Source organism: Vombatus ursinus, unplaced genomic scaffold (genome assembly GCF_900497805.2).
Source record: "Vombatus ursinus unplaced genomic scaffold, bare-nosed wombat genome assembly UNPS02004533.1, whole genome shotgun sequence".
NCBI lineage: Eukaryota > Metazoa > Chordata > Mammalia > Diprotodontia > Vombatidae > Vombatus > Vombatus ursinus.
In genome coordinates, this window is record NW_020944311.1 from 697,334 (window position 1) to 713,385 (window position 16,052).

General features: G+C 42.9%; 1 protein-coding gene across 2 annotated transcripts in view; it reads right to left on the reverse strand.

Moving 5' to 3' along the window:
- KLHL13 (kelch like family member 13) overlaps positions 1-16,052 on the reverse strand; it is a 129,657-nt gene that overhangs the window by 13,251 nt on the left and 100,354 nt on the right. For both annotated transcript variants that reach the window (XM_027837283.1, XM_027837276.1), the window contains 3 exons: positions 14,646-14,778; positions 14,025-14,221; positions 1,273-2,068 (listed from right to left, as the gene is read on the reverse strand). In XM_027837283.1, the coding sequence (XP_027693084.1) occupies positions 1,273-2,068; positions 14,025-14,221; positions 14,646-14,778 (1,126 nt within the window). The remainder of the gene's footprint in view (positions 1-1,272; positions 2,069-14,024; positions 14,222-14,645; positions 14,779-16,052) is intronic.

Below are 16,052 nucleotides of genomic sequence, written 5' to 3' on the forward strand. Positions count from 1 at the left end.
GAGGTGTACCCACTAACACACTCTTCCCTCGAGAAACTAGTCAAGATAATGCCAAGAGACAAAGATGGCACTCCTGAGCCTTCATCTACACAGGTAGGGTTTTTCCTAGCATGGCACTAGCAATGAGACATGCTGGGCCATGTGGTCCCTTCCCAGGGCCCTTTTCAAACAAAGGCATTTGTGAAGCAGGAAGCTGGGGCTCACACTACAATCCAGGACACGAGAAATATTTCTCTGCGAACCGGGCCTGGCTCACTGGAAGAAGACTAGACCCATGAAGTTGCCCTCCTCAGTACCCTATTCCAAACCAATTCACTAATCAAATGCTTAAGACAAAACTAATAGTTCTTCATCTACAGTCATCAACTACTGAAACTCTTCAAGCTGGTACTGGCAATGTAGTTTTACGCCTATCACTGACCCTTTTTCTTTCTTTTATTTCTTTCTTTAAAAAAAACAGTCTATAATATCAATAAGTGTTTTATGGGGTCAGGCTTTTGAGTTTACCAAGGGGGAGCTGCGGTCTTCCTGATTTCCTTGTTGTGAAGCCTTCTTACTCCAATTTGATTCAGAATAAGAAAATTACACCTTGTATAGTTAATTACAGGCAGCCAAAGCGCCAATACATTAAACTGTAATCGTGAGCAATCATGGCTTAGGAAGAAAAAAAGAAGTTAGCAACATAATCAAGAACATGGATTGAGCTGGTCAGAAGGTTGGGAATTACACGAAGTAAATCATGGAACATGACAAACATCTTATATTTCATCTATTCGGGAGCTTATCTTTATCTTATAATGTTTCTAAAAGGTAACAAAGACTATCTAGGAGGAAAAAAAGCCATCGTTAATCTACTAAAATGACTCATTTTACCTGTTCAACAAAATACTTGGAAAGTATGCGGGAGGGGGGACGTACATAAAAATGGAAACTGAGGTAACTGGTCTAATTCCCTGCCAAGTTGCTATTACAATTGAAACTGTAACCACAGAATGATTCTGTCATTTAAGTTATAGAACTGCCTTGTGTGAGACAAATAAATTCATATGGAATCTAGTGATTGATTTTCAAGCTACATCTGAAATGGAGCCAGAAGCCAAACACAGCACCCAGGTAAGGTACAGAGACTATGTCTGGCAGCTTCTCAAAGAGAAGAATTTCCCACAATGAAACTCTGGTCCTGTGCTTTGGCTTCCCATTTCAGAGAGCTGGTTACTTTAGAAGTGGATGTCAATGCCAGGGAAAGCCAACTCCTCCTCCACACCTACTTACCCAGTTCCCCAGCTGCGTTGCGGCCGCCCACAGCATACAGACGGCCCTTGAGGGCACTCAGGTGGAAGAAGGTGCGCTTTTCATTCAGCGATGCAACTTGCATCCATTTATTGTAACGAGGATCAAATCTGAAGACGGTGTCAACTGCTGTTTTGCCTTTCGTGTCGTAATTACTCTGGCCGCCAACGACATAGAGGAAGTTTCCAATGACTGCGATGCCATGCTGGTATCTTGGGGCATCCATCGGGGCTAGAGCTTTCCATTCATGGGATTTCTCATCATACATTCTCAATTCCTTGCTGACCACTAGCTGCTGTCTCAGGACGCCTCCCAAGGTCACCAGGTGAGTACTGTCAGAGCGGATGGCGGTCCTCTCCGACTGCATCACGGGCTGCATGTAGGGCATCATTTGGTAGTTGCTGGCTTCTAGAAGCAAGTTCACACAAGTATTGTCCGTTCTCATAAAGTCCACAGTTTGCACATAATTAATGAGATCTTGTGGTGTCATCAGGGGAAAGCGAATATTCTTCATTAGTTTGGAAGAGAACTCCATCCGAAATTCCTCCGATTGGAGCCAACGACAGGTGGCTTTGAAGAGATCAAGCTCACTGCACTGCTTGAGGCTGTTGCTGGAAAGCACAAAGGCCAGCCGTTCAAAGGGGAGTTTCACAAACTCACAGCTGTTCAGGACAGCCAGGAAGTTCTTCAGGATGAAGTTGTTCACGTATTTGTCCACTTCCATGAGGTTGTAGGTGTTGGCGATGCGCCCCACTTCGACACAGTTGTCTAAGGAGACCTGTTCAGGGAAGACAAAAGGAAGTATGATGCTTTGTGTGGGAGTGTGCATGTATGTACATACGTATGTATGTGTTGGGGCATGTCTTGGCATACACTGGGATAGCACAATTAAGTCAGAAACTACATAAGAATATAAGTAAATGCTCATATCTCAGTAGAACGATGAATAGAAAACTCAAACCACTTTGTTTGTCTAACTCAGGGAAAAGCTGAAAAAAACAAAGCAACCATGTAAATCAATTAAGTCAGAGAAATGCTGAAATTCAGTAGGACTCAAGAGAACTAGAGCTACTATTTTCCCTACTCAAACATCTATAGTCTAAAATGTTTTTAATTCTGGTCAAATCCAAATTCTGAAAATATCTGGAAGAATTAGACATTTCCTTTCAATCATAAGCTAGATTCGCCAATTTGAAAAAACAAAACAAAAACACCATCTCACAACACTGGCAGGACCCAGCACTAGCCTCCTTCCCATCCACCTCTGCCCTTTTCTCTCAGTTTTCCTAAAAGGTCATGTTTCCCTTGGGATCACCATTAGGCAAGAACCAATAAAAAAGCACATAAGTGATGCTACCTGTGGACCCAAAAGTGTCGTTGCTCAGACATTAGCTCAAAAGTGCCCCCCCCCAAAGAATTCAGAGCGGCGCCCTTTGGAAAAACAAACTATCTGGGCAACAATCCACATGTCCAACAATTAGTATATAAAGGCAATGAATATTTTGGTGCCATAAAAATGGGACGTATGGAAAGCCCATGTGAAATTATCATTTCTTTAAAAATCAATGTTTTTATTATGACCAAACAAGAGACAGAGAACATTATGAAATACAAAATGGAGGACTCTGACTACATTAAATTAAAAAGGGTTTGCACAACCAAAGCCAATGCAATCAAGATTAGAAGGGAAGCAGAAAGCCAGGAAATAACTTTTACAGCTAGTGATAAAGGCCTCATTTCTAAAATATATAGAGAACTGAATTGAATTTATAAGAATACAAGTCATTCCCCAATTGATAAATGATCAAAAGATATGAACAGGCAGTTTTCAGAAGAAGAAATTAAAGCTATCTATAGTCATATGAAAAAATGCTCTAAATCACTACTGATTAAGAGAAATACAAATCAAAACAACTCTTAAGTGCCACATCACACCTATCAGATTGACTAATTTGACAGAAAAGGAAAATGATAAATGTTGAAGAAGATGTGGGAAAATTGGAACACTAATGCACTGTTGGTGGAGTTGTGAATTGATCCAGCTATTCTGTAGAGCAATTTGGAACTATGCCCAAAGGATTACAAAATTGTGCATACACTTTGACCCAGCAATACCACTTCTAAGTATGTATCCCAAAGAGATAATAAAAATGGGAAAAGGACCTACATGTACAAAAATACTTATAGCAGCTCTTTTATAGTGGCAAAGAATTAGAAATTGAGGGGATACCCATCCATTGGGGAATGGCTGAACAAGTTGTGGTATATGAACGTAATGGAATACTACTGTAGTATAAGAAATGATGATCAGGTGGACTTCAGGAAAACCTGGAAAGATTTGTATGAACTGATGCTGAGTGAAGTGAGCAGAACCAGGAGAACATTGTACATAGTAACAGCGACATTGTGCGATGACTGACTTTGATAGAATTAACCCTTCTTAGCAATACAAGGATCCAAGAAACCTCCAACAGACTCATGATGGAAAATGCTATCCACACCCAGAAAAAGAGGTATGGAGTCTGAATGCAGATGGAAGCACACTATTTGCTCTCCTTTTCTTTTGTTGTTTTGTTTTATTTCTTCTTTCTCGTGGTTCTTCCTATTGGTTCTAATTCTTCTATACATCATGACTAATGTGAAACTATGCTTAATATGAATGTGTAAGTACAGCTTATATCGGATTGCACACCATCTCAGGAAGGGGGAAGGAGAAGGAGGGGGAGAAAATTTAAAACTCAAAATCTTTTGGAAGTAAATGTTGAAAACTAAAAGTAAACAAATTATTTAATAGTTCAATATTTTTAGAGGGGAAACTCCCACCAAAATCAACCCAAGTCTGCATGTTGATGCACTTCCCAGGACATCCTGTACCTCAGAATCGGAAGGGACCTCCTAAGCCATCTAGTCTGACCCCTACCTGAACAAAAACCTCCCCTCTGACATTGTCGCTGAAATCCCGAGACATGTGCAATCAAATGGGAAGAGGAACAGAGCAAAAAGTTTGTACTCAATGCCGACTACAACCTTCAACCTTCATGAAAACGCTCAGCTGAACAGCCTCCTCAGACCTGGGCATGGATAACAGTAGAGGAAACCTGTGTGACTCCCCCTTTGGGGAAGGCAAGTAGGGGCAACAGCTATGGAATGAGGCAAATCATGTTAGACACAGCTGAGTTTTGCTTAATTGTTTTTCTTTTGTTATGTTGGAGGATTCAATTATTTTGAATTCTTGGCGGGGGGTCAGGAATTGAAGGCAGTATAAAAATCAAATGGTAACAAGAAAACTTAAGAACAAAAGTCCCCACCCAACAAATAATCATGGGGCCTTTGCTTGAAGGCTTGCAGAGAGAGATGGAGCCCACCACCACCTCCTCCTCAGGCAGCCCTTTCCACTCCAAGGACTCTAACTTTGGCAAGTTTTTCCTGATCAGCCTAAACTGACCTCTCTGCAACTGCCCCTCATTGCTCCTGGCTCAGCCCACTGGGGCCAAGCAGATCAAATCTGCTGCCTCTTGCCACATGACAGTCCTTTAAATACGTGGACACAGCCAGCATATGTTTTGTCCCTTCTTTTCTTCTCTGGGTTAAACATTTCCACTTCCAAATGCTCATACAGCCCACATTCAAGGCCCTTGACTCTCCTGGTTATTCTCTCAGATGACTGATGTCCTTCTAAAAATGTGGTATCTAGAAGTGAACATGAGACTCCACGTGTGGGCTGATAAGGCAAAGTACAGTGAGAATACCATCCTCTTAGTCCTGCCTACTGGTTCAACCTTATTAAATTCAAAAGGTTGTAAGTAAGATTTTGACTTCTCATTTGGTACATTTAGCTGATTATGGTTTTGCTAAGCTCAGTGTACAATCATTTTTTTAACTGAAACACAGAAATGGATTGTTCATAAGTGGTGTGAGCTTTTGGCCACGTGCCACATATACATGACAGCAAGCAATTTTTTTAATTAGGATTTCAACCTTGAGGACAAAATGAAAGGCTCTGGAAGTGAGGATGAAGGCATGCCACTCTGGACATGCATGCATGCTCTTCCCTCTCTCCCTCACTTGCTCCCTCCTTCCTTCTTTCAGTGCACTGCTCCCCCAAATTCCTTCTAGAAGTAGCCAAGTACACATCAGTCATCAGCCCCTGGTCAGGTATATGGCAGGATCTGAAAATCAGAGTCTGATCTAAGCACACTGCCCAGCCAACCATCAGGGGCTATAAAATAACACATTTCTTCTCAGCTTCCTTTGCTCCTCAGCTAATTTAAAGTCAAATACGTCAAACTTGAGTGCTACTTTTTTTTTTCACCAAAATACTGGACACCTGATCTCCTGACCTCCAGTCCTTCATCTCCAACTGCCTAATGGACATGTCAAACCAAGCTCATTCTCTTTCTCCCCAAACCTCCCCCCCTCCCTCTGGTGCTGAAGGACAGCGCCATCTGTCCAGTCACCTAAGCTCCAAACACTAGGGTCATCTTCAACTGAAGCTTCACCCTCTCTCATCTCCCATAGCCAATCAGTTACCAAGTTCTACTGTTTCTCCCATGCTGAGATCTCTTATGTGTGCCCCGATCTTTCTTCAGAACTCTCACTACCCAGGGTCCATGCTTTCTAGTTGGACTCCCTGCCCCAACCTCCTCCCCACTCCAGTTCATCCTCTGATCAGCTGTCAAATGGATCTTCCTAAGTAAGTGCAAGTCTAACCATGCCATCCTCCTACTCAAAACTCCTGCGGCTCCTGATCACCTCCAGGATGAAACATAAAACCCTTTGTTTGGCCTTTGCAGCCCTTCCTACAAAGCCTGGCCCCTTCCTGTCTTTCCAGTCTTCTCAAACTTGACACCCCCGCCCCTCCAAGAGCTATGCAATCCAGTGACGCTGGGCTCTCTGCTATTTCCTCCCACATGACACACCATCTCCTGACTGGGCATTTTTGCTGGCTGTTCCTCGTGGCTGGAATGCTCTTCCTCCTCATGTCTGTCTCCTGGCTTCCTTCATGTCTGAGCTGGAATCCTACCTTGTGTAAGAAGCCTTTCCTGGTCCTCTTCAATCTTAGGGCCTCCCCCGGAGACTACCTCTGCTTTATCCTGCCTGTATCTTGTTTGTACCTGGTTGCCCACATCCCATTTCCCCGATTAGGCTGCTAGGATCCACAGCTTTGTCCAACACCTTCTCCTTCATCTACACTAGTAAAGGAAAACAGGGTACAAGCTGTTGTTTGTAATTATCCAAGCCACCGTCTGCTTCCATTAGCACATGGGCAATCTTACTACAGCTGACTTCATTTTGCTTTATCTACAAACAATTCTTCTAGCCAATGGCAATGGGCCACTGAGGGACAGAGTCAGTTTTCCAGTCACTGGTAGTGGCTGGAAGACCAACTCAAGGGGATAGTGCCGAGAGGTGTTTGGTCAGACAAAGATAGCCTTGAGGTCAATTCCAACTCCGACATTCTGGGATTCAGAGAGAACACAAAGTGTAGGCTAGCCTGGGATTTCACTGAGGGAAGGAACTTGCAGCATGGAAACTTCCTCCACCAATTCAGATCATCAGTTCCTCTGCAACATAGAGACAAGCGTTGCCTCAGACACTCAGAGGCCCATCGATTTGCCCAGGGTCACATAACTATACCTGAACCCAGGCCTTCCCCCTGATGCTTCTCTATTTTCTCTCTCTTTGCTGGTTTTCTGCATCTCAGCTTAGTTGTGCGAAAGCCAAGTTCTCACTCTTCTTTACTTCAGCTGGTGGCAGGGAGGGAAACTCTGCAGAGGCTGGCTCTTGCTGAGCTCTGAATGGAGGAGATGGTAAGAAGCCGGGCAGGGGGCAGAGAGAGCAAATTCAACTGCTTCCCAGCTCCTCCTGTGCAAGACCCTTCCAAGGGAGCTTTGTTACTTTGCTCAGAATCCTCAGTAAATACAAATACCAAATAAATACCAAAAATATATATTCCAAAGCCCTAGATGTTTAGCTTAGTTCCCATAGAGAAAATCAGGCACACCAAAGCCCAAGCCATAACCCTCCTCAAAAAAAAAAACAAAAAACAATCCAGTGTCGGCCCCAAATTTCTAATACAAGAGAATTTGCCAAGTCCCCTGAATTCAGAGTAACTGGATTTGATCTAGCTCTGGAGAGAGAGGGGAGGAGGGGGAGGGAGAGGGACAGGGAGAGAGTATTCCCCATAGTTGGTGACAGAAGAAATGGAAGCTTTGTAGATACTCTGAGTGTGCCAACAAAATGGGCCTCTATTTCACTGCCCTCAGGAATGGATCTTTCAAAAGTAGAAATATAGTCCAACAAAGAATTCAACTTTAGAGTTTCTGTGAGCAGGCCTGGCTCACTACTCCCTCATTTCTTGTTCTCCTCCCCTTCTCCTCTTCCCCAGTCATTTGCATACTAAATCTCTACTTGAAGAAATGAAATGCATCAGCAAATGTCATGCTGGGGATAAACTCAGCGAACAAGGCCAGCATACAAATATGCCTATTAAAAACTAAGCCATGAGTAATTGAGTCAGGGCCCTCTTTACTCTGATATTGTGTGTCTTCATAATGTCATACAAATCTTGGATGCAAATATCATAAGAGATTAGCAGGTGACTAAGACAGCATGGTGGACAGTCGTGATTTTCCTTTTGTTAAAAAGTGCAAAGGGGGCTGATAGTAATGGATATCATACCAACTGAGGCCCTCCACGGGGCACAAAAGCACTATTTCCGCAAAAAGAAAGTCACCATATACAATTTTCAAAGAATGTTTATGCAAAAACGGAGTTTAATTCTAGGCAGCACCCTGTTGAGCATTTTTCTTTACTTAGCGTCAGACTTCTGCCCTCCTTCTTGGTAATGCTGCCCATGCAACAAGAAGCGCCCCATGGCCAGGAGATGCCCAAGAGGAAGGGAATTCCCAAGGTATAGTCAGTCCTCCAGCACGAACCTAGCCCCACAGTACACTGCATGACAGTCTAGTTTGCTAGACTGACCTTGAAAATGGGTGTTTAGGCCTGTTCCATTAATGACCCATTATTTTCTGATTTGTTATGATTTTAGTTACAGGAAGCCCCCCAAGACATGGCTTGGCACTAGCCTTGGTAAGCGGCAGAGGGAGGCATGGCAGAACCTTGGCTGGGGGCACAGTATCCTATTGCAGAGATTCTCCAGGCCAGGGCTCCCTTCCATGTTGTGTACTCAGAGCATAAGATCCCCACTCAACAAATGCACACATGTGCACATGCATGCACATACATACATACACATGGTACATCGGGATGGGAAATAAATCAGAACCCAAGATGAGACTGATGCTATACAATTTAGAAATAGGAATAAAAAGTGAGATCCTAGCAACTTAACTTCTTCTCTTCCATTTTCAACTTCCTCTGATTAAAATAAAGGTACAAAAAAGAGAATAAAAGAAACTACATAATAATTAAAGGTGCTTCGAAAAGTACTTCTACATGTCAGGATTCTCATGTTCCTAAATATAGGGGCCTGGAAAGGCCCATGACAAGGCAGCCAGTTCACAAAGACAGCTGCTGTAATGTGCAGTCTCCCAGAATGCTCCCTTCCTGGTGCAAAGGACTGAGCCTTTCCAGAGCTCATATATAACGGGCAAGAGTGCTGTGGGAGGACAATGAGCATTTATTCCTGCTCCTTCGAGCAATAAAGAGATCCAGAGATGCAAAGAAGGGACAACTAAAAATAAAAGCCCCATATTATTAATATGCAACAGTTAATTATTGGTAGTTATTCACTTGAAACTATCACCCAGGTAACATGAGATAGAAAGAAGAGTTCCTAAATCTAGTTCTCTTCAATACAGAACGCTGCAGCTACAGGATTTGTGTTGGTGCAGGGAGACTAAAGTAAAACCAAGATAACAGAAAAGCAGCAGGCTAACCAGGGAGAGGGGGATGGGGTGATGAGGAAGATGGATAGGGGGATGGAGTTGAGAACAAGCCACGGCAGTAGCTGACCTGTTCTAGATACTGAACCACATGGAAGAACATTAAAATGGTAGAACTGTATATGGTATACTCAGCTGATGTGTTACTCACTTTTGCTGGACTGCTTTAATTGTCATTATAAGGAATGGCTCTCTGAATAAAAAGACAGATTGCTACATGAAAGTAACGTATGAAGGTGAAGTAAAAACCAAAGCTAGTGTTAAAAACTATTTTAATAAAGAAAAATTAATTTTTATGTACCTAGGAAAAAAGGCGAGTTTAGATAATGGAAAGATAGAGAACACTAATTCCCTCTAGACATGAGACTCTGGTCCAACTTGAAAATAGAGATGCGACAATGGAGGCAAAGAAGCAGGACCAGACTTAATGACTGTCTACGAGAAATAACGAGCTCATTTCCAAACAACTAAATGGATATTTCTAATTCCTCGAGGTTCTTCTGTCTCCTGCCCTGGTTGGACCCCAGCTAGAATACAGTGGCCCGTTCTGGATACTTCATTTTAGGAAGGACATCAACAAGTTCCAACACATCTAAAGGACAGTGACCAGGCTGGTGAGGACACTTGAAACCATTCCACATAAAGGTAGGTTGAAGGAACTGGGGGGGAGGAGCATTTTGACTATAGAAGAGAAGGGGAACAGGGCAGGAAAAGGACAGGAGCCCAGTTTTTAATTATTCCAATTCAATGCCAGACATCTTGGAGAGCTTAAGCTATGCAGGCCCTTGTGCTATGGCTGGGGGTACAAAAAGAAATAAAAAGAAAAATTGTTTCTGGTCCCCAAGGGACTTCTAATTAAAGGACTGTCATATGGAAAAGGATTAGATTTACTCTGGTCGACCTCAAATGGCAGAACGAGCATCAGCAGGTACAGGGGCACCTTTGGGCTCAAGGCAAGAAAAAACTTCCTAACAGTTGGAGTTATCTGAAAATGGAACAGGCTCCCAAGGGAGGGAGAGAGTAAATTACCACTTGAAGACCTTCAAAGACTGGGTCACCACTGGGTGGTGACATCAGGGAGCAGATTCATGTTTCGGGCACAGATTTGACTGAAGAACCTTTTAGGTTCTTCCCAAAGGGGGGATTTCAGGATTGTTTCCATTATTTCATCTGAAGGGATGATGTAAGCTAACAGATTGTATTCCTTTGAAAGTATAAAAATATAATCCAAATGCAAATATAAATGTTTTGAAAGAATGAAAAAGAGCATTTGTTAGGTGCTTTGTGGGTTCTTTGATACTCAACACTATCTTTGCTGTAGTTCCTCTCCGAAAGCATGGAGCAGCAGGAATCAGCTAGCAGAGCCCTACGTGGCATGCATACTCTACTGCTACTGGTGGGGTGGGGGGTGGGGAGGTGTCTGTTATCTCCCCGCGCTTTAATTTCATTTTTCATTATAAATAAACTAATGCTGCTCTACTACCCAAAGCTTTGCACTACAGCCCACAGCCACATGCCAACAGGCCAAGAGGTAGGTATTTTGAGGGTGGCACGTGGTAAATACTAGCCTAAAGTGAAGCCTGGGCTCTTGCATACTTTCAGGTTCCTAGAGATTAGCAGCTTAAGAAAAGGCCTTAATCCTGAATGTGATGACTTAAGATTGGAGTTTTCACTGGATCTTTGATTTGAAAAAATATTATTATTATTATTATTATTATTATTAATCTTCCTTTGAAACGTATCACCAGCAACTTGAAGCCTGTAGTTCTTATCAACAAGGAAAGCCATCAAAGGGACAAGTTTGAGGATGCATTTGGTAGCTGAGAAGAGGAAGAGAAACAAGCAGATTTAAAACTGAGATGGCCCTTTGAAAGAAGAGAGAAAATGCTTAGAAGAAAGACAAAGCAAAAGATGGGCAAGAGAGAAAGAAGTGCAAGGAGATAGTTCCACAAATGTGATTTTGGTCTCCTGGGGAAAGATGTCCATCGTAAGGGTCATAATGCTACTACCTGTGCACAAGGAAAGGAGGGAGGCTTGTGGAATCGGCTTTCTGTAGAAACAGAAGAGTCCCCATCCCCAAGATGACCTCTGTGCTCTCTTCTAGATTTAAATTCCACGATTCCCTCTCCTCAGAGGTTTGTTGAGTACATGAGAGTCTTTATGCAAAAGTGCACGTGTAAAGAGAACCTAACGAGAAAGCAGGAGAATGTTCCCAAGGCCGGGGATACACAGAGATGAAAGACTAACCCCCTCCACAACACTGAGAGGTGTCACAGGCGTCCAGGCAAGAACGGGAAGCTAGACGCTGATTACAAAGCCTACAAGAGATGGCAAGGCTGAAGCCGAATCTTCAAGTCAGTGTTTGAATGGTTCAGAAGACAAAGGCAAAAGACAAAGACAAAGAGGTGAAACGATGTGGTTCTAATTCACATTTCAGCTAAGTTATGTGCCAACACAGTAGTCTACAGAAATCGATCAACCATTACCAAAGTGCTTTGTCTATCAACAGAAAAAAAAAAAAAAGACTAACTCGGTATTTAGTTACCAAATTCATTTAAATATAGTTACTTCTATCTGGAGAAGCATAAAAGGTAACATGTTAAAATATCATTTTAATGACTAGTCATAATTCCAGCTTTGAACAAATTATTCTGGAAATAGTTAATCTGGAGAAAGGAAAGGGGTAAAGCAGGCTGTTTTAAGTATCACCACCAGGGCTATCTCCCGGAAGAGGGAAAGCCCCAGAAGGAAGGACTAGGAGCAGAGTATTGGAGGGGGGAGGCGGGGTTGTAAAGAAGTCAATGTAGGCTGGCTGCCAGGAGAACCTTCCTGTCCCAAAGTAAGATGAAATGGGTATTCGACAGCTTCCTCCCTCAAGAGGCTGGGAACTCCCCATTACTGCAGGTCTTCAAGGGAAGGCTGGCTGATCATATTCAGGAGAGGATATAAAAGAGATTCTTGGTACAGGTGGGACTAGATGGCCATTGAGAGATCTTCCAACTCTGAGATTCCGTGACTTGTTTTTTTTGTTTGTTTGTTTTTTTCCAAGCTGGCCTCTGTTTATGAGATAGGCCTTGAAACAATCAACATCTGATTCACCCTCATGTAGTTTCATAAAAAAATAAAAATTAAATTAATAAAAAAATTAACTACTGAAATCAGAAAATTAATTAACAAGGGCAAACAGCAAAGTATATTCAACATTGCACATTGCCTCCAAAGTATGATGCCCCGTTATAATCCTGTAAAACCAATGTTAAGTGCCGGTCCATTTCAAATAATAAGTGTATTTAAGAAATTAAAATGGCACAGTCAACAAGATTTGGCTCTCTCTGGACTCAAGGTATCATTTAATGATAGAAACAGAAAACCAGAAGCAAACCATGACAGTGTGTTCAGTTCCTTGGAAAAAAAACACCCATCACTATTTAAGAAATAAAAAATAGTCATTTCGTAGCCACAATTAAATTATGACAGTAACGTGTCACAATTTACGAAATAAAAAGTAGTCATTCAGCAGCCAATGCTGTAAGGGCAATACAAAGTCGAGTGGGAAATAAGCCAAGCCTTTTCTCTCCTTGAGCCAAACGTGTGATACAGTGGAGAGATCGTTCACTTAGGAAATCACTCAAAGCAAGAAAGTCAAAAATCAAATCCCTGTATTGCAACATTTTACAAGTGAAAGATATGCATGGAGACGTGAAAAGGTAAACTAATGTCTTTCATTTTTTAAAAGCTATCCTGCAATACATTTTGGATGATTATTTCTTGAATGACTTGAAGAAATGAAAATTATGATAAAATAATTAATGGCAAATTGTTGTGAAGTAACTGAAACTGAATGCAATTTAAAGATTTGATGTTATAAAAGGGAATCTCTTTGGAAAAGCATCACCAAACCATGTTTTTCCAAGATTAGACTCAAGAATGGGCTACAAACATCTAGAGGAAAAGAAATTCTTCCATGTGATCGATTAGAAGTAGTGGAGAGAAACAAGATGGCTCATCTCCCCTGGAGTCACATATAATGACATGTTCTGGAAATCCTTCTGGAGAAAACGTTGTACAATCCATGGTTTTAGTCTTTCCAAATCAAGACTGAAGGGAACATACTAGAAAGCTACGGTGTCAGGCGGCGGCAGCGGCAACAACAGAGATAGTCACCAGCCCTGCTAAGGCTGCTCCCTGTTTGGGGCCTCGGCATGTTGCTCCTAGCTGCACCCTACACTCCCCCCACCAGCATCTGCCTAAGCGCTGGCCCCTTGAATGGATGTTGTGTTCCCCTGCTGCCATAAGCGAGGGCACCAGCTGCCCCTGAGTCTAGGGGTGCAGGAAGAAAAGCCACCCAGATTTCAGGAAAACTGTTTCAAGTCGAGCCCTCAGAAATCCAATGGCTCCTTTCCAGTACTTCGTTTACATGTCAGCCTTTTGTGAAAGCGCAAGCATGTGCAGGCGCTAAGTGAGCCCCAGGAGAGCAGGCTCAGTGCCCAGTGAAGAAGGGCCTAATTCACTTTCATTCATTCATTCATTCATTCATTCATTCATTCATTCATTCATTCATTCAGGGCTGCACATCTCTCCAAGGCTCTTTATGACCTCTGAGTCCATCCATGGAACTTCTGAGTTAATGACTCAGTTTTCCTGGGCCTGCTTTGCTCTCAGAGAATCTGTCATCCTGAGGACCCCCTGAAAGAGAGAAGGTGTGAACCTGCCTGCCTGCCAAGCAGCATGGGATGCTGGGCTGCTCAGAAGCCCAATGATGGAGAGTCTGGAACTGGAGGAGAGTGTGTCAACAGCAGCTGTGACAAGAAGCCAAAAGGGTCTTACCCCTGATATCAGAAACACCTTACAGAAGTCCAGCACGGGCAGAATCTGGAGAAAGCTCGCAGCTTCGAGTGTGTCTTGAAGGTTGTCCATGTCGAGAGAGAGTTTTGCAGTGTAAATGAAATCAATGATTTTCTTCAGCCCAACTTTATTCACTCCATGGAGCTTAATGCACATTAAATCCTGTTCTTTCATGCCACCTAGAGAAAAAGACATTGGGATAAAGAGAAGTGGTTATAGGCAGAACTCACTTCTATCAATAATATACAATAAAATCAAGGAAAAGTCTTATAGGTAGAAACGTTGATGGCCAAGTATTTTTAGTCATTAGCCAAAGGACACCCAAGGTACCAAAGGTAGGCACAGCAAGTGTTTGCAAAAGATCGCCCCCACTTAGCCCAACGGGCTTTTGTCTGAAAAAGAAACGCTTGGAGGCCAATATGGGAACGAATGGGAAAATCAACTTCAATCCAGTTGCCGAGTGAAGCCATGGCCCCTCTCAACCTTATCTGCTGGTTTATTCCCTTCCCAAAGAATCAGAGTATCACTATCCTAAAGGACAATTCTTCACATTTGGGAAACACAGGCTTCAAATTAAGACAGAAAATTAAAAGACCGCTCTACCTGTGAACATAGCCTTGAAGTAATCACTAGCAGATGCCATCATGGCCCTATGAACAGGAAAGGCTTCATCTCCATCTCCAGGGACGAGGCTCACATCACAAAGCAATCCTTCGACACGGAGCTGGTCAAAGCCCTACAACAAGATCACAACGTCAGCCATTCATTTCTTGAGAAAGAAGTGGAGTGCAGGTGACCCTTGGCAGCCTCCCGTTCTCTTTGCAGCTGCATGGGCAGAGGAGTGATAAGGCTCACAGCAGAGAAGCTTCTTCAAACTCCAAGAGGCTACTTAATCATGGCAAAGTTGCATTTGGGGCTACAAAAAAGACCCAGAGAATCAAAGCAATTTCAGAATCCAGAATAATTAAGGGATACTGAATAGATCCCCAAGCTAACTATCAACAGTAATAAAAATAGACTATATTGTTTTTTAGGGGAAAAAAAAAATATTGTGTCAGTTTCACTTTTGTGCTCTGTAAAATGAGGGGGTTAGATTACAGCCCTTTCCAGTTCTAATACTCAATGACATAGTCTGCACATATGTGGACATGGATTCATGTACATGTGTATGCATCTTTTTTTTTTTTTTGGAAGGAGTGAGGGGGGAAGGTCTAACCCATAATTTCATTAATCAGGGGAATTCTTAGTATGCAAACTCCTCCCACTGGTAAAGATCAACTACTCAGTAAAACTTACTCTTAGAGAGCTGTCTGGGGCACTGAGAAGTAAATGGATTGGCTCATGGTCACACAGGTATGACACGTGACTAAGGCTGGCTCTCTATCCACTACGCCATACTGCAATCGCTCATTTGGGTGTGAGTGTGTGGGTGTCTACACACACACACACATACACGCATATACGCAAGCATATTTTTTCCATATGTATATATACGCCCACGCCCACGTATACTAATACATGTGCCCACAAATCTACAGCTATACTAGAGCTCCCCAGAGTCCTACTCAGATTCCTCATGGTGATATGGCAGTGAGCCAGTGAACTGCCATCTCTGGTAGGTCCAAGTTGAAAAGGCTGCCTGCCCATCTGGGTTCATTGTCCACAGGCCGTCCATCAGGTGATCGAGAACTGCCTATCACTGACATGGCATGGTGCTAGATTTGGAGGCCCCAGGCCTGGGTTTGAATCCTGGCTCTACCACTCACTAGCTGCTGTGTGACCTTTAGCAGATCCCTTCCCCTCTCTGGATTTCAGACTAGATGGCCACTAAGATCTCTTCAGGGGCAGCTAGGTGGCGCAATGGATAGAGCACCGGCACTGAAGTCAGGAGGACCTGAGTTCAAATCCGGCCTCAGACCAAACACTTGACACTTACTAGCTGTGTGACCCTGGGCAAGTCACTTAACCTCAATTGCCAAAAAAAAAAAAAAAGATCTCTTCATCAGCTCT